This window comes from Moschus berezovskii, chromosome 13, assembly GCF_049115385.1.
Source record: "Moschus berezovskii isolate FMDL1 chromosome 13, NW_MosBer_1.0, whole genome shotgun sequence".
NCBI classification, from domain to species: Eukaryota; Metazoa; Chordata; class Mammalia; order Artiodactyla; family Moschidae; genus Moschus; species Moschus berezovskii.
Window position 1 is genome coordinate 33,713,067 of NC_142472.1, and position 23,246 is coordinate 33,736,312.

Here is a 23,246-nt window from a genome sequence, read left to right on the forward strand (position 1 = left end):
TCCCTCATTAGACTGTAAGCTCCGTGAGAGCAGGGAGTTTGCCTTGTTCACTGATAGGTCCCCATACTCCAAATGGTGTTGACACATGGTGAGTATTGAATACATGTTTGTTGAATGAATAAATAAACAAGCAGAGTTATGAGTCAGCCCATTAATATAGAGGTCACAAGTTAGAGGCTGGTCTGACACATAAAATTATTTTGTTAACATGATGTTATTATCTGTTAGTGTTTTTGTTTTTTCAAAAATTTGAATTAGTTGACAGTTTTTATAAATTGTGAGATTTTGTATAAATATTCCAATTTGGGGATAAAAATCAAGATATTTTGGTATTGGGGATTTCTTATCAACAATCACATCATGTTTATTAGCAGGGGCTCCTTTTAGACAGGATTTACCCCATACCCCTCTGCCTTTTATTATTTCCTGACACCAGTGAATTTCTTGCACCTGGCTGCCTTCACTCTTGTGTGATCTGCATGGTCTTGCAGGCTTTCCGACCCTAGAAAAAGCATATTTGCTGTAAGTTTGCCAACATTTGTCTACATGTCGGTGTAATTTTTCATGTCTGTCTTAGAAATAAAATTGGTCTCATGTAGGAGCTCTGAGTCATATTCATACTGAGACACACATTTCAGCTTTGGGTGCCATTCTAGTTGCCAAACAATTACCCAGCATGACAAACTCTACAAACAAACATTACAAGTAGAAGAATGGAAAGACTTAATTACGTTTCAAACTAGTTTTCAACTTTGGAAGGTTATTCTTTAAAACAGTAAAACACACATATGTAGATTTAAAACAGTTTCTTTTCAAACCACATAAACATTTGACCCAGATGTTTACCTAATGTGATTCACTTATATTGTGTACGGGGCATACACAGTTGTCCTACAAAAGAAAATCATGGGTTTAACAGAAGATGGCTGCACAGTTAGTTTGAAATAGAAATGTATGTATAGTAGCAAGAACTAAGTCATTTTGCTCACTGAATAACCAGTGCCTATGTATTTTAGGGACTTGAATACTTAAGCATCTGCTGTGTGTCAGGAACTGTGCTAGGCAATTGCAGAAGTTGTATTCTGTCTGATAGGCTAGGGGTTGCAGACAGCAAAAACTTAAAACAAATAAGTATACTATATTATACACAATAGGAGTTAATAAGTGCTGGAAGTGTAAAGGGAAGTGGAGTAGAAAGACAGAGATGGGGAGGGCTGACCATTTCCTATCTTAACGGTGTGGTCATGGGAGATCATATTGAAAAGATGAGACTTGAGTAAGAGCTAAAAGAAGTAAAGTTTTTAGCCAAGTGGATCTGTGGCGGAAAAGCCTTCTGGGAAAAGGAAGGACTCAGGTGAAGTCTTAAGGAAGAAGCGTGCCTTGTGTTGAACACATGCTGGACAGTGTGCTGACAGTGCAGTTGACCAGAGTGAAGAAGAAGTACACGAACACACGATCTGTTCTCTATAGGAGTCTGTGCTTAGTCGCTCAGTCCTGTCCAACTCTTTGCGACCCCATGGACTGTAGCCCACCAGGCTCCTCTGTCCATGGGGATTCTCCAGGCAAGAACACTGGAGTGGGTTACCACTCTCTTCTCCAGGGGATCTTCCCAACCCAGGAATCAATCCAGGATCTCCTGCATTGCAGGCAGATTCTTTACTAGCTCAGCTACCAGGGAAGCCCAGGGAGTCGTCTAGTCTAACTAAGGAATGCTTTTCACCTATTTTTGATTAATCTTTATTTTGATTCGGCCATCAACTGAGCATTGGAGACTTCATAAGAGTACGAGAGACATTTTCAGCACAATTCAAAAAAAATTTTTTTAACTGGAATATAGTTGTTTTACAATATTGTGTTAGTGTCTGCTGGGCAATGAAGTAAATCAGCAATATGTATGCATATATCCTGTCTCTCTTGAGCCTCCCTCCCACTGCCCCCATGCCACCCCTCTAGATCATCACAGAGCACTAATCTGAGCTCCTGGTGCTATACAGCTGCTGCTGCTGCTGCTGCTAAGTCGCTTCAGTCGTGTCCGACTCTGTGCGACCCCATAGACGGCAGCCCACCAGGCTCCGCCGTCCCTGGGATTCTCCAGGCAAGAACACTGGAGTGGGTTGCCATTTCCTTCTCCAATGTGTGAAAGTGAAAAGTGAAAGTGAAGTCGCTCAGTCGTGTCCAACTAGTAGTGACCCCATGGACTGCAGCCCACCAGGCCCCCCTGTCCATGAGATTTTCTAGGCAGGAGTACTGGAGTGGCTTGCCATTGCCTTCTCCGGTGCTATACAGCAGCTTTGCATTTTTGTAAGGAGAACTTAGCAATTGGCCCCAGTTGGCCCTGCAGTAGAAGAGACCTTGACCCTAAGCTCCTGTTCATGTGTAGCTAATTCTCCTGAATTGGCTGCCCTTTCATGATTGCCAGCCCACTCTCTTGTTGCAAATATCTAACAAATGCAGGTGGTTTTCAGAGAAGTCCATGAGAAAAAAGAATAAGAACTGGAATGTGTTATTTTATTCCACAAGCTCATTCCCCTCCACTAAGTAATACATACAGTTCGAGAGCACCCTGTGAACATCTCCCTAACAGAGCTTTGTATCTCCTCAATGCAGCTGCTCGCCAAGGACTGGCCCTTTGGGGTTGAGATGTGTAAGCTGGTGCCTTTCATCCAGAAGGCCTCCGTGGGCATCACTGTGCTGAGTCTGTGTGCTCTAAGTATTGACAGGTAAGAGCATGTATCTAAGCGACATATATCCTGACCACGATCCTAGTGGTTGCTATGTTACTTAGAAAGTAAACTGTAATTCAATAAAAACCAGGCTCTGCCAGCTTGGCAATTGATTCTGTTTTGTTCTTCAGATATCGAGCTGTTGCTTCTTGGAGTCGGATTAAAGGAATCGGGGTTCCAAAATGGACAGCAGTAGAAATTGTTTTAATTTGGGTGGTCTCCGTGGTTCTGGCTGTCCCTGAGGCCGTGGGTTTTGATATAATTACCAGTGATCACATAGGAAATAATCTGAGAATCTGCTTGCTCCATCCCACTCAGAAAACACCATTTATGCAGGTAAATTTTACTTTTCTTTCCCTTTTCTGCTCTTGCCTTATAAATGTTTAGCTATTTTCTGCCAATCTCCTCTTCTTGGGAAATTATTGATTTATTACTGTCCTTTGCATACATTAAAAGTGTAGGTCCCAGGACCTCAGGGTTAACAGCAGGACTAATGGCCCATGCTGCAAGAAGCTAGGTCATTATTTCTCCAAGAATCCCCTGGTTCTAAGGAATACAGATAAGCCAATTTGACTTCAGAGAATCTATTGGAATTTATAGCTTTCCTACTCAAATTCACATGAGAACTGGCAGCTACAACATATTTTGCATTAAGCAACACAACAGTCATTGGAGGCAGTGTGTAGTTAAAGGAATGATCAAGTAGAAGTCACCCTGGTACGGATAGACTGGTAGAAATCTACATGACTCCATGAATCTTGGTATGAATGACAAGCTTGTCCTCTCTCTAAAGGGAAAGCTGCCATTGAGAAGAACTTCATCTTGTCTATTTATTTAAGAGTGTTTCATTAGGAAATGGGGGAAAATAGCAATGCTGGTCATCAGAAAATAGACCCTAAGTGAAAAAGGCTGTTCCTAACAGAAAGGGTGAGGAGGAGGTAATGCAAAGGGAGTGGGTCCAAATGCCACAAATAATTATTTTCTATTTTACACTTAAGTTTATATAAGATTTTATGTATATGTGTATAGATCATGATAAACAAAAGTCTAAAGAGGGGCTTAATGGGAAACTGAAAATGAAAATGCTGTTTCCTTGTTTCTTATTAGTTACAATGGAAAAAGTACTGCATGGGTGTGCGCTAAGTCACAGTCATGTCCCAAACTTTGCGACCCCATGGATCTTACTCCACCAGGGAGTAGAGATAGAGATCCATGGGGTTAGATAGAGGGATAGTAGGGTTAGATAGTAGGGATAGAGATCCATGGGATTCTCCAGGCAAGAATACTGGAGTGGGTTGCTGTGCTCTCCTCCTGGGGATTGTCCCGACCCAGGGATCGAACCCGCATCTCTTATGTCTCTTGCACTGGCAGGCGGGTTCCTTACCATAAGCACTACCTGGGAAGCCCAAAGTACTGCATAGATTCCATGATTTCTGTTCCAACAGAGACATATCTGGAACAACAATCTTTAAAAGGAGAAAAGAACGAGTAAGAGAGAAGTCATTTTATAAGCAATTTTGATTTTTAGTAGATAGTTTAGATGTATACAGCCCTGAGCTAAATGATTACTAGAGACCTCTTCCTACCTGCTTTCCCCAGAAACAAACTTGTTAAAAAGTGAGAAGTTCCCCAAAACACTAGGTATCTTTATACATCCAGATGTGATATTTCACACAAGGAATTCCTTTTACTTATGTGAAGACAAAAATATTTGAGCTATCAAGTATTTAAAATTTTGCCCAATTGCTTACTTTTTTATATATAATTATAGCACACTGCCTTAGAGAATTGAAACACCTTTTAGGAAAAGTTTGTTTCATTTAATTTAATTTTTTGTTCAGCAGACAAAAAATTCTACATAGTAGAATAAAGATTCTACTGAAAGATTCTACATAGTATTTATAAAATGGATCTACTTTAGAAGATTATTCCTTGATAAGCATTTTTTAGTATTTGATACATAAGATTTTCTTACAGAGGAATATTAACTATAACGTCCTTTCTTCCCCATAGTTTTACAAGACAGCTAAAGACTGGTGGCTATTTAGTTTCTATTTCTGCCTGCCATTGGCCATCACAGCATTGTTTTATACCTTGATGACTTGTGAAATGTTGAGAAAGAAGAGTGGTATGCAAATTGCTTTAAATGATCACTTAAAACAGGTAAGGAAATAGAAATATTTGCTGAATCATGATTACAATTCCAATTATGAATATGAAAATTATTGTAGTAATAATAAATTAAAAGTATCATATGCTAGAGCATAATTCCTTTTTCTTAGTCTGATATTTTCAATATGTTTTATACTATCTGGAGATATCCTACATAATCTAAAGGAATGTAAAAAGAGCCATCACTTTTTTAGATAAACCATTTTTTATTGGAGTGTAATTGCTTTGCAGTGTTGCGTTAGTGTCTGCTGTGCAGTGAAGTGAATCAGCTATATGTATGCATATACCCCCTCCCTCTTGGACCTCCCTCTCGCCACCACCCATCACACTCAGCTAGGTCATCACAGAGCACCGAGCTGAGCTCCCTGTGTTATACTGCTGGTTCCCACTATCCATTTACACATGGTAGTGGGCTTCCGTCTATGGGGTCACACAGAGTCGGACACGACTGAAGTGACTTAGCAGCAGCAGCAGCAGCAGTATATTTGTGTCAAACCTAATCTCCCAGTTCATGGTGTTCACACATCCTTTCTCTGTCTGTGTCTCTATTCCTGCCCTGAAAACAGGTCCATCTGTACCATTTTTCTAGATTCCACATATAAGTCATTACTTTTTAAAGATGAATCTCTAGGATAAGAGGAAGGGCTGGCTAGCTAGGGGGTTTGAAATGGACATGTACACATGGCTATATTTAAAATAAATAACCAACAAGGACCTACTACATCAGCATATAGAAGTCTCCTAAATGTTGTGTGGCAGCCTGGATGGGAGGGGAGTTTGAGGGAAAAGGGATATATGTATATGTATGACTGAGTCCCTTTGCTGTTCACCTGAAACTAACACAGCATTGTTTATTGGCTATACCCCAATACAAAATGAAAAGTTTAAAGGAAAAGATTAATCTCTAGTCATTTAGGTTCTAATTCACAGTAACTATTCAGTTTAAAACTCTGTATCCTGAATTTTTACAAATGCCACTGACTTTTTGTAAACAGTATTAAACATTTTGTTTGGAAAGGTTATAATGATTATAATTAGTGATTATAATGAGCCATCCTTTACAGAGTCTGACTGTGGTTTTATTTCAGAGACGGGAAGTGGCCAAAACAGTGTTTTGCCTGGTCCTTGTGTTTGCTCTGTGTTGGCTCCCTCTTCATCTTAGCAGGATTTTGAAGCTCACTCTTTATGATCAGCATGATCCCCGTAGATGTGAATTTTTGAGGTAAGTAAGGTAAAATAGAAATAGTTGTGTAAATAAATGCCATTCAGAAGTTTTTCCATTGAGTCCTTTCATTGGCAGGAAGAATACCATTTTTCTAATCCTAAGGGAGAATTGAAAATGCCCCCCCCCCTTTCTTTTTTTAAATTTACCTTTACTTCTGTTTCCAACAGAGAAGTAAGGGGAGCTTTAGAGAACACTGAGAGCCAGGGCTGTCCAAGTGAGTGAGTGGCACGATTGAAAATACCAGATCTGGTTCTCCATTGCACTTTTGTAAATCCTCCTTTATTTTTTAGACAGCCTGGGCACTTACAAAATAGATTTCATTTTAAAGCAGAGAATGGAGCGTGGGAGTGGGAATGGGGATGAAGGATATGATGGGGCAGAGAATAAGAGAAAGAGATGGAAACAGAGAGATCAAAATCAGCAGAGACTAGTGATAAAGCCAAATAATTAAAAATGGGTAATTTTTTAATATATAAAACACAGGAGTCTGTAAAGTATATGTGCTCGTAGCACATAAATAAATTCTTGTATTATTTTTGCAGCTTTTTGTTGGTATTGGACTACATTGGCATCAACATGGCCTCCCTGAATTCCTGTATTAACCCAATAGCTCTGTATTTGGTGAGCAAAAGATTCAAAAACTGCTTTAAGGTAAGAGACTATTCGAAAATCAAAAACCCTTTTAAACTGGTATCAAATATAACCCTTTCAAACTATTAATATTTCTATCCAGAGAGATCTAGTCAATTGTTTTATAGTTTTCCCTTGTATTACATGATAGACGATTCTTTAAATATGAATTTTGCTCATAAATCACTATAATTGATTTCTCCCCACAAATCCCAGTCATCCATTCACTGCTGCCTCAGCCAATCGGTTTTACTCATAGAGTTACTCAGAAAATGAATAAAAAATTACATGCATTGATATCTGAACGCTATCACATGATAAAATAAGAGCTACACATGAATTAAATGCACTATTTCCCTTTTTGGAAGATTTTGGACTAGGTAGCACAGTGCTAATTATAACTAAATTAGTCTCCTTTTCATACACAGATGAGAATTACAAGCCAAACAAAGCAGTTTAATTCAGGTTCTACCTTCACTTTTCTGCTTTCATTCAATAGCAGTGTTCCTTGATACAGAATACGTGAAATTATTCCTCATTTGGCTGCTTCCATTTGTGTGTAACATCCATCCATTCATTCACTCCTTCGGTTACCTAGTATGGAATAAAATATTCCTTCCCTTATATCCACTTGTTCCTAGTGTAACCAAACCCAGGTTGGCTGCTTGCTGCTCATACACCAATAATTCCAGAGGCAAGTGTTAAAGAAGAAAAATGTTTTCATCGGAAAAGCCAGCAATCTAGGGAGATGGTGGACTCAGGTGTAGAAACCGACTCCAAAGATTCTGTTCAGTCATGACAATCTTTAAAGGGAAAAATGGAGGGAGAAGAATCTCAATGAATCATCCAGGCAGAAGGTTGGGTTCTGCCTCTCCACGGAAGGCAGACTGTCTGGCTCTCTCTTCAGATGTTATCTTGCCAAGTGATCTGCTTGCAGGATTCCTTGGGGGGACTGCTGTGGGTTCAGACCTAGTCCTACTTCTTTTTATCTGGGAAAAGCATCAACAGGTTAGACAAGGCATCTTGTGCACTCAGTTGAGCATTAAGTCAGGAGTTAGTTTCAATTGCTTAGTGATCAAATCCCTACGGGTGTGTTAGTTGCTCAGTCATGTCCAACTCTTTGTGACCCCATGGTCTATAGCCCACCAGGCTCCTCTGCCCATGGAATTCTCCAAGCAAGAATACTAGAGTGGGTTGCCATTCCCTTCTCCAGGGGATTTTCCCAACCCAGGGATTGAACATCAGTCTTCTGCATTGCAGGCAGATTCTTTATCCTCTGAGCCACCAGAGAAGCCTATAATTAGGTTCTTTTAAGATTAGAAGTGAACAGAAATAGGCAAACAGGAAAGGGACAAAGGAGTTGCTTTCAGTTCCCCACTGTCAACCACCATTCCATTTCTATGGAATTAAGGGTGAAGTTCTAGGGCACCATATTCTGAATGGAAGACGTCAGTGAGGGTCTGTAGCATCTCTTGCTGACAATTTTAGTTGTGTACTTTAATATACGGGCAGAACAAGCTACAATTATTTTGATGCCCACAAAGTTACAGATTATTATGTATTTATGGGTATGGTAATATTTCCACTTGCATAGGAAAAAAGCTTTGAGTTATATATTCATCAAATATTAAGAGTATTTCTCAAGTAATCAAGAGTAAGTATCCAAGAATTGAGTGTCTTTCTATTTCATTTTAATTAAAAGATGAAGAAGTTTAATTATATACATTTTTCTTTGGTGTAGCTTCTAGTTTAAAAAATTATCATATACTACTTCTGTAGTTGTATGTTTTTAAGGGGAAAATTAGAGGGTACGGCAAGAAAGTGGCCCAAGAATTGCTGTTCATGCAGAGAAAGCCAGAACTCTGGTGAGCAGGAAGGGTCATGATAGTGTAACTTGATGTAAACTTATAACGAAGTTACTTTGTTTTGTGCAGTCATGTTTATGCTGTTGGTGCCAGTCATTTGAAGAAAAACAGTCCTTGGAGGAAAAGCAGTCGTGCTTAAAGTTCAAAGCTAACGATCACGGATATGACAACTTCCGTTCCAGTAATAAATACAGCTCATCTTGAAAGGAGGAATATTCATTTTCTTTATTTTGGACAGAAATCATTCAAACAAAGAGGTGTCTGCCAAAGTGAAACAAAACAACATTTGTGTTTGCACAAAACAATGTATAAATCTAAGAGTGATTATTCTCTTCACACTCAAGAGTTCCACATGACATTTGATGAGCTGTTTACAGCATGAGAAGAGAAGCAGTGAGAATTAAGAAAGCCTCATTGTGAAAGCACTTAATTCTTTACAGTTAGCACTTCACTATATTATAGCTCTTCAGAACTTCTGGTCTATTCATATACCACTTACATTTAACTTGAGTTCGCTCAGAATTCCTGTGAAAGATGTTTATTTTTGTAAATTAAGATGAATCTGATATAAAGGAAAAATGTGTCACTGCAAAACAGAGTTTTTAGATGAAATTTAAATTATTCAATTTAAAATTTTAAAAATCTTTTAAAGTTTCACACCATTGGTGGGACTATATTTGGAAACAACACGTGAAAATAGTTCAGCTGGTGTATTTTTGACATTAGAGACATATTTACATGATCAGGAGGGAGAGTCAGAGAGACTGAGGTTTTTGAAAATCATGCAACTTTACATTCAGATAAGATCAAATGTCACAAAGGGACAGAGAGAAGTTTTGGAATGCCATCCCAAAGCACTGCTTTGAAATCGCCTATTCAAGTACTTGGCAAAGAAAGGACTACCTATAATTTTTTTCAGGATTATTAAAGCATTCTTCTTTTACCACTGTAGTTTAAATGCTGTACGTTTAGTTTTGTCATCTGTAAATACTTAGCTACAATACACAACGTGTAGATTAAACAGAGGGCAGGCCCCGGTGTTCATACCTTTACAATGGAGAGATGCCAGTAACCCCATCATGGACAGAATGTGAGTTGCCTGGAGCGTTGACCATATGGCAAAGGAGACAGCAGCATCTCCTCTGCAATTAAGACGGTATCTGGCATATGTATCATGTGATAGTTAAAATACTGTCTCTAAGATCATAGCTATTACAGTCAGTGTAACAGTCACCTTTAAAGCTTATTACTAACTTTTATATTATTTCTGTAAATAACTAATAGAAAAGAGTTCTGGATGCGGTGCTTTCCTGTCACAGGCAAAACTGTTTGCTATATGAGACTGTTAAGAACATTTTAACTTTGTACATTCTTGCCGAATTCTTTCATCTCCCCAGCAAAGTGCCTTAGGTTAACTCAGATGAGATGTGTGTGAAAGTATGTACGAGAGAAAAACGGAAGACAGAGGAAATGAGATGGGGCGGGAGAAGACCCATGGGGACAGATTCCCATTCTTAGCCTGATGTTCGTCATTGCCCTTTACATCAATGCAAAAGGTCCTGATTCTGTTCCAGCAAAACACAGTGCAATGTTCTCAGTGTGGCTTCAGGAACAAATTGGGCCCAAGAGCTTTAACTCTGTCTTAAAATATAACAGAGTTTCTGATTTTTTTTTTTGGTAACCCAGAGCCACATGTTGGGAATAAACGAGCAATGCTGCTTTCCAGCACCTAATGTGATGATACCAAAATCCCAACAATGCCAGAAAGGAAAGAAAAGTCATGGATTCATATGCCAGATGGAATTTATTTATGCATCACAGTCTTGTTTATTAATGTCTTCCCAATCACATTTTCAGATCCTTGTCATCACAAAAGACATTTCAAACTTCTGATCTTAAATTAACTTTGGGTCGCTACTGTTTTCAGTTTGTTAATGAATTTTTTTATTCCTATTTAAATTTGAGCTCATTTTGTGTCCATTTCATTTTGTTTCTTCCTCATTTACATTATAATGCTTTTTCTCTGTGTCAGAATCATGGGCTGTAAACATCTTGCCAAATTTTAAACTGCACACAGAAAGTATTGCATGCATTATTTATAATGAACTCATGTTCAGTTCAGTTCAGTTCAGTTGCTCAGTCGTGTCTGACTCTCCGCGACCCCATGAATCACAGCACGCCAGGCCTCCCTGTCCATCACGAACTCCCGGAGTTCACTCAAACTCATGTCCACAGAGTCGGTGATGCCATCGAGCCATCTCATTCTCAGTCGTCCCCTTCTCCTCCCGCCCCCAACCTTTCCCAGCATCAGAGTAGCTTTTCTAAAAATGGTTGATTCAAAATTTTAACAGACTGACAAAGGTTGGTAAGAAACAAACGTGATTCCTCAGCATAAATAAAATCAACATGGGGAAAAGGGCTACCGTTTAATTTTCAAACATATTTTCTTGTATTAAGGACTGCATAATATAACAATGGACAAAAGTAGTGTTAACATGGTTGTAAAGCTTAAAAGACTATGACACTTTTAGATTTTCTCTTTTATATTTGCTAATATGGGTGTGCATTAGTATTGATAGCTTACAACATATGGCCAAAGGAATACAGTTTATAACAAAGCATGAGTATTCTGTAACTAACTTTATAAAATTGTAATATAGCCATGTAAAATAATTATATATTTTGTTTTTTCTGAAGTCACTTAAAGTGGCAACTACTATAGTTGCTAATTCTTTATGATGTAAACAAAATCAATAAAAATTTAAATTGTTTTTGAAAAAGACCAGTTTATTTTTTCAATGTGCACGCAATAATTTATTAAATACTCATTTAGTATTAAAGTTTAATGGAAATATAAATGTCATGAATGGACATTACTTATGTTAAACACACAACCATCAAGAAAACATGAAAGTTCTTAAATTAAAATGCCAAGTTTCTAGTAATGGTTTATTGTTGCGAGTAACCAGATACATACATACATTCAATTTTCTGAGGTTATCTGATTGATAGTTGCCGATGGCACCTTATGTCTTTCCATCTCTGGTTTCTTGCCTGGGGAGCATTTCATTTTCTAATTATTACTGTACCATAGATGAAAGGTGAAAGGCTGAAATGAGATTTTGGAATCACTCATTTCATTTCACAAACTCCTTTCGAGTATTTACTAAGTGCAAGATAGGATGAAATTAAGAAAATAAGAAGTCGGTTCTTACTTGATAAGAGATAGAAATGACAGCAAAAGTTAGTACAGGACAAATTGAAGTGACCACTAAATAACTGTGTTTCTCAGCTCTCACGGTTCACATGCCTGTATCTCTTAGTACACAATCTCTTTCTTCCCCTGATAAAAAATAATCAAGAATTTGCATTTACCCTTTTACCAAATAATTATCTTAAACTCAACCTAGTGTTCCAGAGGTTTGTATGAGTTATTCCTCACCTTTTCTGAATGTCAAGTTGCCTAATCTGAGCTGGGCATTTTGAGATATGCTTGTGTGCTAAGTCACTTCAGTCACATTCAACTCTTTGCGACCCCATGGACTGCAGCCTGCTGGACACCTCTGTCCATGAGATTCTCCAGGCAAAGATACTGGAGTGAGTTGCCATGCCCTCCTCCAAGGGATCTTCCCAACCCAGGGACAAAACCCACATCCATCTCTTACATCTCCTGCATTGGCAGGTGGGTTCTTTGCCACTGGCGCCATCTGGGAAGCCCCCATTTATTTTGAGATATAGATGTTCTGAATTCAGGAGCTATGTGAGAAGTACAAGAAAGCAAAACCCAGGCAGAATCCTCTCTAAGGATTCAACAAAAAGCCTACCTTCTCTTGAACTATATTAGTTACCGAGTCACAATAATAATAATAATGCCCACATGATTCATGATAGTAAATGTAGGCAAAACAAATACAAATTATGTTCTTGGAAGAAAATCAAAAGATGTGGCAGTACTAAGATGGAAATGTCCAGAAATCCAAACAGTGCAGAGGCCAAACTCATGAAGAATAATGTATCTGGCTGGACTGACTCACTTTCAGTCATTAGTCAGCCACAGAAGTGACAACATTAAATAATCAACAGACCAAACGTGTATACCCAAATCAGAAAATCCCACTGAACACTTCCCAGAATGTAAGGCTCACCCGCCCAGGGAATAACACCATCATGGTAGAAAGGCAGCTTGTGTAATGGAAAAAAAACTCCAAATGTAAAAAAAAAAGTGATACCCTCAAACAAGTCAGTTAACACCTCAGAGTTCCAGTTGAATTATCTATAAAATATAGATATTAACACTCCTAATCTAACTCTTAAATCAACACATTTATAGCATTGTTGTTATTCTGTCACTCAGTGGTATCAAACTCTTTGTGACCTCATGAACTGCAGCGTGCCAGGCTTCCCTGTTCTTCACTATCTCTCGGAGTTTGCTCAAACTCATGTTCATTGAGTTAGTGATGCCATCCAGCCATCTCATCCTCTGGCGTCCCTTTCCTCTTGCCCTCAATCTTTCCTAGCATCAGGGTTTTTCCAACGAGTCAGCTCTTTGCATCAGGTGGGCATAGTATGAACCTGAGCTTCAGGTTCAGCATCAGTCCTTCTAATGAGTATTCAGAGTTGATTTCCTTAAATAGTGACTGATTTAATTGCCTTACTGTCCAAGGGACGCTCAAGAGTCTTCTCCAGCACTACAGTTTGAAAGCATCAGTCTTAATATGTACTTTTATTGTACCGTCTAAAACATAGGTATATTCAAATGCAGAAGATATAGTCCCTGTCCTTCAGAAATTCATACTCTAAAGGGAGAAGTAGACAAACAAATTAAAGCAGCTAATATGTTATAGGTTCTAGAATATTGATACATACACAGTAAGAATAGACCGTTCAGGGAAACTCATCAGAGCGGTTAGAACTTGAATTGAACCATAAAGGAAGTTTACCCAACAGACCAGGAGAAAATGGAATTACTGGCAAAGTGACTATCTAATGGGGAAAAGGAGGATGAACCAGTATGGCCAGTTCAAGAAAAGGGCTGAACCACAGCATGTTGAAGGAGGAGTTGTGAGAGGTGGGGCTGGAGAGGTTACAGGTCATGCAGGATCTGTGCTCCATGCAGAGGGGTTTGCCCTTTCCAAGGCTGAAAGTGAAAGTGTTTGTCACTCAATCATGTCTGACTCTTTGCGACCCTGTGGACTGTAGCCTGCCAAGCTCTTCTGTCCATAGAATTCTCCAGCAAGAGTACTGGAGGGGGTTGCCATGCCCTTCTCCAGGGGATCTGCCCGACCCAGGGATCAAACCCAGGTCTCCTGCACTGCAGGCAGATTCTTTACCATCTGAGCCACCAGGGAAGCCCTTTTTCTAAGGCTACTGGTTTTCAAATGTTTGAGGACCGCAAGTGCCAAACCATCTGGAGGTTTGTTTAAAACGCAGATTCCTGGCCTTCAACTCATATCTTCAGAATCTCTGGGGTGGGGCCCAGAAGTCTTTAATTTAATAAAGCTTTCAAGTAGCTCTTATGCATCTAACATTGAGGAAGCCCTGCAATGTAGATGTTTGCAGAACACCGAGTATTTTACATAAGAAGCAACAGGGTAAATTCTGTTCCCACAAGACACTGGATTGGAAGCAGTGTGGAGCCTGACTACAAGACAGAAAGCAAGGAGACAGAACAGAGACATGAGGGTCTGAGTGGGGAATGTGTGTGGAGAGGATGGAGGACAGACCTGGAAAGACAGAGTCATCATAACCTACTCAAAGATGTGGCAGGTAAAGTTTATAAGAGGTTTCTGGCTGGTGGGCCATTAACCTGAATTAGCAAACTGTGGCCCAAGGGCCAAGCCAGGCTACTAACCTGTTTTCTTTCTTTCTTTTTTTTTCTGTAAATAAGGTCTGGGAAGACAGCCACATCCATTTGTTTACATATTGACTATAATTGCCTTTCACTATAATTAGCACAATTGTGACAGAAACTTCATGGACTGCAAAGCCTGAAGTATTTACTACTTGGCCTTTACGGAAAACATTTGCCAGTCCCTGACTTGGATAAGGGCTTCCCAGGTGACGCTAGTGGTGAAGAACCTGCCTGCTAATGCAGGAGTCATAAGAGACTAGGGTTCAATTCCTGGGTTGGGAAGATCCCCTGGGCATGGCAACTCACTCCAGTTTTCTTGTCTGAAGAATCCCCACGGACAGAGGAGCCTGGCAGGCTACAGTCCATGGGGTTGCAAAGAATCAGACATGACTGAAGCACCTTAGCACACTGGCACAACTTAGGGAAAAGAGAGGCAGCAATTAAATTGAAGGACAAAAATGAATTCTGGGAATGAAATGAAGTCTGTTTGGGATGGAATGAGTTTAAGGTACCATGGAACATCCACGGAGAAATTTAGGAGCTATGTCGAGGTTCAAGACAAAGATGTGTTCATCATGGTATGTGTTAATCACTTCGGTCATGTCTGACTTCTTATGGTCCCATGGACCCACCAGGCTTCTCTGTCCACGGGGATTTTTCCGGCAAGAATACTGGAGTGTATTGCCATGCCCTCCTCCAGGGGATCTTCCCAACCTAAGGATCAAACGCAAGTCTCCTGTATTGCAGGCAGACTCTTTACCATCTGAGCCACCATAGTTTAGAGGTGTTCATTAAAGGGGAAAAGGTTCACGGAGATAAGAAAAAGTAGAAAAAAGAAAAAAAATAACAGGGGTCACAAATGCAGGAGGGTGAACAGAGAAGAAAAATTCAGAAGAGACTGCAAGGAACAATGAAGGCTGGTGTCCCTAAAGTCATGGGAAGGTGGTGCAGAAACAAAGGAATAAGCTGTCAATCAGAGTAAAATGAGAATGTTCAAAGCATCTTTGAAATTGGAAATTTGAAAAACATCAGAGACTTCATCAGGAGCAGTTTGTGTGTGTGTGTGAGAGAGAGAGAGATGATGATGATGATGATGACAACGACAATATATCTCCATTTTCTCATCTCCTATTCACTCATCAATACGTATTTTATACATATGTCATATATCATGCCACCTTAGCAATAGAGGAGGATTAGGCTCTTGGTTAACATTGGTGTATTAAAAACATATGCTTTTTTCCTCATACTCTTTCCAAAACTCCACTAAAATGACAGAAAAAAAGAATTTTTTAAGGTACAAACCCACAAAGACAGAGATGAAAGAGAAGATAGCATCTGATTAGAAATATTAACAGAAGTGAGTAAGATGAAAACCAGAAAGATGAGAAACAACTCAGTCAAATTTGGGCTTTCTCTATGCAGTGACTGCCACAGAGGCAGGTTGACAGCCCAGAAGAGACTCAGGTTTTGGAAGGGCAGGTGTCTTCTTTCCCTTTGAAGACAAGGGACTGAATTGAAGCAAGAAAAAAAAGGACTGATTAAAAGTCTAAGAGATCAGACTGGAGCATCCATCTCTAGCCTGTACAAACTAGTGTGCCCCTAGTCCGCTGAAGACATGTGACTTAACTTCTGGAGAGGTTGCACCAGGTTATCTGTGGAGATCATGGTCCGCAGAGGTCAGCTCTATGGTCACATGGGGGACAGGAGAAGGTGGGAGGGGAAAAGGATCCCTTACTGGAATCAAAAGGATGAAGCAAAGACTGCCTTATAGACAGTGGGAGCTTCAGCCCTCATCCCCTACCAGACATACTAGAAGAGTTACCGGCAGTCTTGCATGTCCCAGCAGGAGACTGAAGATTCTGTTCTAAGGAAATAACCAGCTCAACTCAAGAAAAATAACGTCTACAGATATCTCTATTGAGGATGGGGAAGCTTCTCATTGCAGTGGGTTTTCTTCCCCACCACATACCTAGAATTACCATAGTGCCACATATTGAAATATGAATAATCAGGCAAAGATCAGTAGGAATTTTAGAAAAATGTCTAACGTGAAAGAACACAAAACAAACAGGAAAAAAAAGCGAAGGGACTAGGGAAACAAATGTGAAAAAATGCAGCAAAATCATAACTGATTTTCCCAGAGCAATAAATAATGAACAGCAAAAACTGGATGTTGTATAAACAAAAGGAATGTTCCAAGATGGAAAACATGCTCCTGGAAAATGAAAATTGGCAAGAGAAATAAAATAAAATACAATGAAAGGATTTCAGAGATGAACTTGAGGGAAAGTAGAATGTAATGCTCTTCTACCAAAGTGTGCTTAAGCTAAACTGAGGAAGGAAATTAAGGAATCCAGGAAACAGGTGAATCCCACACAGGAAAGGCTCAGAAACTATTCCCAAGATAACTGAGGGGGAGGAAATACTGTTTAACCTGTCTACAGTGCAATCAGTCTAGTTTAGAGCTGAAGAGCACGGGGAGGAGCTCACAAAGAAAAAACCAGAAGAGAGAGATTATCTGTCATATTTGCCCATGGTTATAGGAGTTTGTAAGTCTATTAAAACACCTGAGGATAAATGGATAACAGTTGCATAGAATGTAAGCAAACAAAAAATAATTAGATAATCATTCATCTCCAAAATATTTTCTGGTAGGGAAAAAATAAATTATCATACCTACATGACTTGGATATGTTGTTGTCAATGTGAACACTGAAGATTGTTTTAAATAATCTTGTGACACAAATGAAATTGTGATATAAATAAATTGGAAGAAAAAAAGGGGGAAGAAACATGTGTGTAATGATTATGGTGCAACGGAGGCAAATCTTAATTTTGTATAATAAAAACCTAACACCAACTTGGGAAAACAACTGTTGTTGTTGTTCAGTTGCTAAGTCATGTCTGACTCTTTGCAACCCCATGGACTACAGCATGCCAGGGAAAACAATTGCTGACTACCTAAAAAATTTGAAGATATGCTCATCCTATGACCAATTTCTACTTGTAGAGATACTGCTTATGTAATCAGGATACAGATACCAGAATGTTCAGAGAAATATTGTTTGTTTCAGACAAAAATAGAAAAGCTCTAACCCTATCCATGATACTTTCTATGGCTAGATTTTGTGGTCCATAGCTGTAGAGTGAAATACTCTACTATGGTTTTATCAACCTCAGCACTGTTTACATTTTTGGCCCAAAAATTCTTTATTAAAGATTCTTTCTTGTGCATTATAAGATGTTTAGCAGCATCCTTAGCCTCAGCCTAGTAGAAGCCTGTAGCATCCCCACACTCAGTTGTTACAAACAAAATGTCTCCAGACTATCCAGTGCCTCGTGGGGGCCAAACTGCCTCCTGTTGAGAACCACTGAGTTTCATCAGTCTGATTTCATTAACATGAAGTTCAAAACCTTGCAAAACCAAGCTATATTTTATAGTATTGCATACATCAGCTCAGTTCAGTTCAGTTCAGTTCAGTCGCTCAGTCGTGTCCGACTCTGAGATCCCATGAATCACAGCACGCCAGGCCTCCCTGTCTATCACCAACTCCCGGACTTTACCCAAACTCATGTCCATCGAGTCGGTGATGCCATCCAGCCATCTCATCCTCTGTCGTCCCCTTCTCCTCTTGCCCTCAAACCCTCCCAGCATCAGAGTCTTTTCCAATGAGTCAACTCTTCCAATGAGGAGGCCAAAGCATTGGAGTTTCAGCTTCAGTGTCAGTCCTCCTAATGATCATTCAGGACTGATTTCCTTTAGTATTGACTGGCTGGATATCCTTGCAGTCCAAGGGACTCTCAAGAGTCTTCTCCAGCACCACAGTTCAAAAGCATCAATTCTTTGGCACTCAGCTTTCTTCACAGTCCAACTCTCACATCCATACATGACCACTGGAAAAAAACATAGCCTTGACTAGACAGACCTTGGTTGGCAAAGTAATGTCTCTGCTTTTTAATATGCTATCTAGGTTGGTCATAACTTTCCTTCCAAGGAGTAAGCGTCTTTTAATTTCATGGCTGCAATCAGCATCCGCAGTGATTTTGGAGCCCAGAAAAATAAAGTCTAACACTGTCTCCACTGTTTCCCCATCTATTTGCCAAGAAGTGATGGGACAAGATGCCATGATCTTAGTTTTCTGGATGCTGAGCTTCAAGCCAACTTTTTCACTCTCCTCTTTCACTTTCATCATGAGGCTTTTGAGTTCCTCTTCACTTTCTGACATAAGAATGGTGTCATCTTCATATCTGAGGTTATTGATACTTTTCCCGGCAATATTGATTCCAGCCCAGCATTTCTCATGATGTACTCTGCATATAAGTTAAATAAGCAGGGTGACAATATACAGCCTTGATGTACTCCTTTTCCTATTTGGAACCAGTCCGTTGTTCCATGTCCAGTTCGAACTGTTGCTTCCTGACCTGCATATAGGTTTCTCAAGAGGCAGGTCAGGTGATCTGGTATTCCCATCTCTTTCAGAATTTTCCACAGTTTATTGTGACCCACACAGTCAAAGGCTTTGGCATAGTCAATAAAGCAGAAATAGATGTTTTTCTGGAATTCTCTTGCTTTTTTCATGATACAGCGTATGTTGGCAATTTGATCTCTGGTTCCTCTGTCTCTTCTAAAACCAGCTTGAACATCTGGAAGTTCATGGTTCCCATATTGCTGAAGCCTGACTTGAGAATTTTGAGCATGACTTTACTAGCGTGTGAGATGAGTGCAATTGTGTGGTAGTTTGAGCATTCTTTGACATTGCCTTTCTTTGGGATTGGAATGAAAACTGACCTTTTCCAGTCCTGTGTCCACTGCTGAGTTTTCCAAATTAGCTGGCATATTGAGTGCAGCACTTTCACAGCATCATCTTTCAGGATTTGAAATAGCTCCACTGGAATTCCATCACCTCCACTAGCTTTCTAAGGCCCACTTGACTTCACATTCTGGGATGTCTAGCTCTAGGTGAGTGATCACACCATCGTGATTATCCGGGTCGTGAAGATTTTTTTGTACAGTTCTCCTGTGTATTCTTGCCACCTCTTCTTAATATCTTCTGCTTCTGTTTGGTCCATACCATTTCTGTCCTTTATTGAGCCCATTTTGCATGAAATGTTCCCTTGGTATCTCTAATTTTCTTGAAGAGATCTCTAGTCTTTCCCATTCTGTTGTTTTCCTCTATTTCTTTGCATTGATCACTGAGGAAGGCTTTCTTATCTCTCCTTGCTATTCTTTGAAACTCTGCATCCAGATGCTTATATCTTTCCTTTTCTCCTTTGCTTTTTGCTTCTCTTCTTTTCACAGCTATTTGTAAGGCCTCCTCAGACAGTCATTTTGCTTTTTTGCATTTCTTTTCCATGGGGATGGTCTTGATCCCTGTCTCCTATATAATGTCATGAACCTCCGTCCATAGTTCATCAGGCACTTTGTCTATCAGATCTAGTCCCTTAAATCTATTTCTCACTTCCACTGTGAGATAAATCATAAGGGATTTTATTTAGGTCATACCTGAATGGTCTAGTGGTTTTCCCTACTTTCTTCAATTTAAGTCTGAATTTGGCAATAAGGAGTTCATGATCTGAGCCACAGTCAGCTCCCAGTGATGACAATAAATAAATAAAAGGGAGCAAGAAAATTATACAGGAAGGATAATGTTTATTCATGGGAGATAGGAGATCATTGTGATTTGGAAGAGATACATGAGGCTCTACTGACTTGGAGAGATGCTTATTATTTGTTGTGTTATTAATTTATAGTATTCTGTATGCTCACATGCATATTAATACATAATATATGATGTATATAATATGGCTATATATGGTAATACTTAACTATATTATATAGGGGCTTCCCTGGTAACTGGCAGTAAAGAACCTGCCTGCCAATTCAGGAGAAGTGTGTTTGATCCCTGGGTCAGGAAGAATCCCTGGAGATGCAAATGGCAACTCACTCCAGTATTCGTACCTGGGAAATCCAAATGGATAGAGGAGCCTGGCAGGCTGCAGTCCATGGGGTTGCAAAGAGTCAGACAGGACTGAGCGACTAGACAACAACAGTAACAACTATATTATATATAAATATATACTTCGTGTCTGTACTAAGTCACTGCAGTCATGTCTGACTCTGCGACCCAATAGACTGTAGCCCACCAAGCTCCTCTGTCCATGGGATTTGTCAGGCAAGAACACTGGAGTGGGTTGCATTTCCTTTCCCAGGGAATCTTCCTGACCCAGGGATCGAACCCAAGTCTCCTGCATTGCAGACAGATTCTTTACCATCTGAGCCACCAGGGAAGCCCAACATGTACTTTAAATATAACTATATTATACATGGGGCTTCCTAGGTGGCACTAGTGATGAAGAACCAGCCTGAAAATGCAGGAGATATAAGAGATTTGGGTTCCATCCCTGGCTAGGGAAGATTCCCTGGAGGAGGGCATGGCAACCCACTCCAGGATTCTTGCCTGGAGAATCCTATGGACAGAAGAGCCTGGCAGGCTACAGTCCATAGGCTTGGAAAGAGTCAGACACAACTGAAGCAACTTAGCAGGCACACACATATATTATACATACATGTATTATATATTATATATGTAATATAAGTTTGCATATATTATATATGCATATGCTGATACTATTATATATACATATTACATAAAATATGATGTACTTTATATACTGCTAAATTTGTATAATTATTTCTTTAAGTATACATGTCTTATGACTGCTTCTGTAGTTGTGTTGTAGTTCACAGTTTAAGTGAAAAAAAAAAGAAAAATTTAAATAACACCTAATTGAAAAATTGAGAAATAGCAGCAAATTATGTTTTCAGAAATATGAAAGGAAAAGTCTGAAAGGCTAGGAAAAAAGAAAGATATTACCTAAGGATGAAGAATTCACAGGAACAAAGGATGGGAGAGGGGCAGGAAGCAGCTAGTATTCATTATAAACCTTCTTACAGTAAACTAGAGCACATATGTTACTTTATTAAATGTAAAAATTAATCTTTAAAAATGGAACAGTGGTAGAGGCATATGAATACATTTCCTGGGTCATAAGCTCTATAAGCATTCTAGCTAGATTTTTTAATCCCACATATTAATCAGAGTGTTTATTATTTGCAGAGTGTCTGAATGCTTTGGGGTTGGCAGAAGTATAACAAGGCTATTTTACTAAATAGGCAATATAGAAGCATTTTGTAATGTTTACTAAAGATTAAGCAAATAAATTCCAAAGGGTATTTTAAAACTATAGCACATTTAACACAATAAACAGGCAAATTTGAATTAATTCTTGAAAGTTTAAACTTTTTAGCAAATCAAAGGAAACAAGGGAAAAAGAACACAGTGGCTGAACATGAAGTCCACTTTATTACATTGTAGGTGGTGCTATAAAAATTGTTTTTTTCCAAGAGGTTTTAGTATTATCAATTAGCATTATCCTATTGTACTTTAAGACTAGGAAAGTTTTATTATTTCAAATACTTAAATTGACACCGTAGTCAACTTTGGCCTCACTGTTCAGTACATATTAATCAGATTGTGGAGAAAGCCAAGTTATAAATCTGAGATAAGCAACACCGTTCATTTATTCCTCTCAAAAGTCAACAACACACGTGGAACTCAGTAAGAACTCTTAGAGAAAAAAAACAAAGCACAGAGGAGCCTGGATTCTGTGGCATTTAGGGAAGGCTTCCTAAGGCAGGTGACTTAGGCTGAAGTCTGAGAGAGTGGGAGTTAGCCAGACCAAGGTCCGAAACAAGGAGATTTCTCCTGAGAGAGGACAGCACACACACAGCCTAGAGATAAGAGAAGACACGATCTCTGACGATCTGTGTGTGTGTGTGTGTGTGTGTGTGTGTATGCATATGTATGTACATGGGTGTGGGTCTATGTGTGCATATGTATGTGTGTGTATCTGAACTCTGTGTGTGTGTGGCATCACAGCAAGAGAATAGTGATAGACAAGTAAACAAAATCCAGTTCAGAAAGGCCCTTCAAAGGTAAGAGTTTCAAATCTGACCTGGGCAGTGATGGGGAGATACCAAGTACTTTCAATCCAGGATGTGCACTTAGAAAGATGATCATGGACCTACTACAGACAGTGAATGAGGGCAAAACTGGAATTCTAGAAACAGATTAAAAGGCCATGCACCCTAGACTAGGGTAATAGTTCTGGAATAATGTAGCTGGGCTAAAGAGTTATTTAGAAAATAAATCAACAGGACCCCACCTAGTGATGAATGAAAAGTGGGAGTCATGTAGGTAAAGAGTCAATGACACATGCCAGGTGTCTGACTTGGGTGATGCTGTTCACTGAGAGGGGGAGTCACAAGAGAAAGGCAGCCTCTAATGCTTTTGAAGGGTGTGTGTGTGTGTGTGTGTGTGTGTGTGTGTGTGTGTACGCACACATGCACTCACCAGACACACCGAGGGTAAAGGGAGAACATATAAATATTTGACTTGGCATCGCTCTCACATGCAGAATTTCTACAACATTTGTCTTTTTTAAAAAATACACAAGAATCTTGACACAGTTGATATAACGACGGGGTTAAATTGCTGAAAAGGGAGAGGTTTGAAGATACAGAAAGAAGAGGATTTGGGAAATGGTGTAAAGAAGAGAGTCCTGAGAAATCATGAGGAGATGGGATTAGATTTCAAGAAGGAGAGACTGAGTATAAACTGGAGAAGAGAGAGAGAAAAAAAAAAAAACTTTTTTAAAAATAGTGATGTAATTGTCAGTTCAGTTCAGTTGCTCAGTCATGTCTGACTCTTTGTGAG

At 39.4% G+C, this 23,246-nt stretch overlaps 1 protein-coding gene across 1 annotated transcript in view; it reads left to right on the plus strand.

Moving 5' to 3' along the window:
- EDNRB (endothelin receptor type B) overlaps positions 1 to 11,381 on the plus strand; it is a 29,945-nt gene extending 18,564 nt beyond the window's left edge. The window contains exons 3-8 of the mRNA XM_055426525.2: positions 2,608 to 2,720; positions 2,855 to 3,059; positions 4,737 to 4,886; positions 5,984 to 6,117; positions 6,663 to 6,771; positions 8,685 to 11,381. Coding sequence (XP_055282500.1) covers positions 2,608 to 2,720; positions 2,855 to 3,059; positions 4,737 to 4,886; positions 5,984 to 6,117; positions 6,663 to 6,771; positions 8,685 to 8,819 — 846 coding nt within the window. The 3' untranslated portion in view covers positions 8,820 to 11,381. The remainder of the gene's footprint in view (positions 1 to 2,607; positions 2,721 to 2,854; positions 3,060 to 4,736; positions 4,887 to 5,983; positions 6,118 to 6,662; positions 6,772 to 8,684) is intronic.
- The last annotated feature ends 11,865 nt before the right edge of the window (positions 11,382 to 23,246 follow it).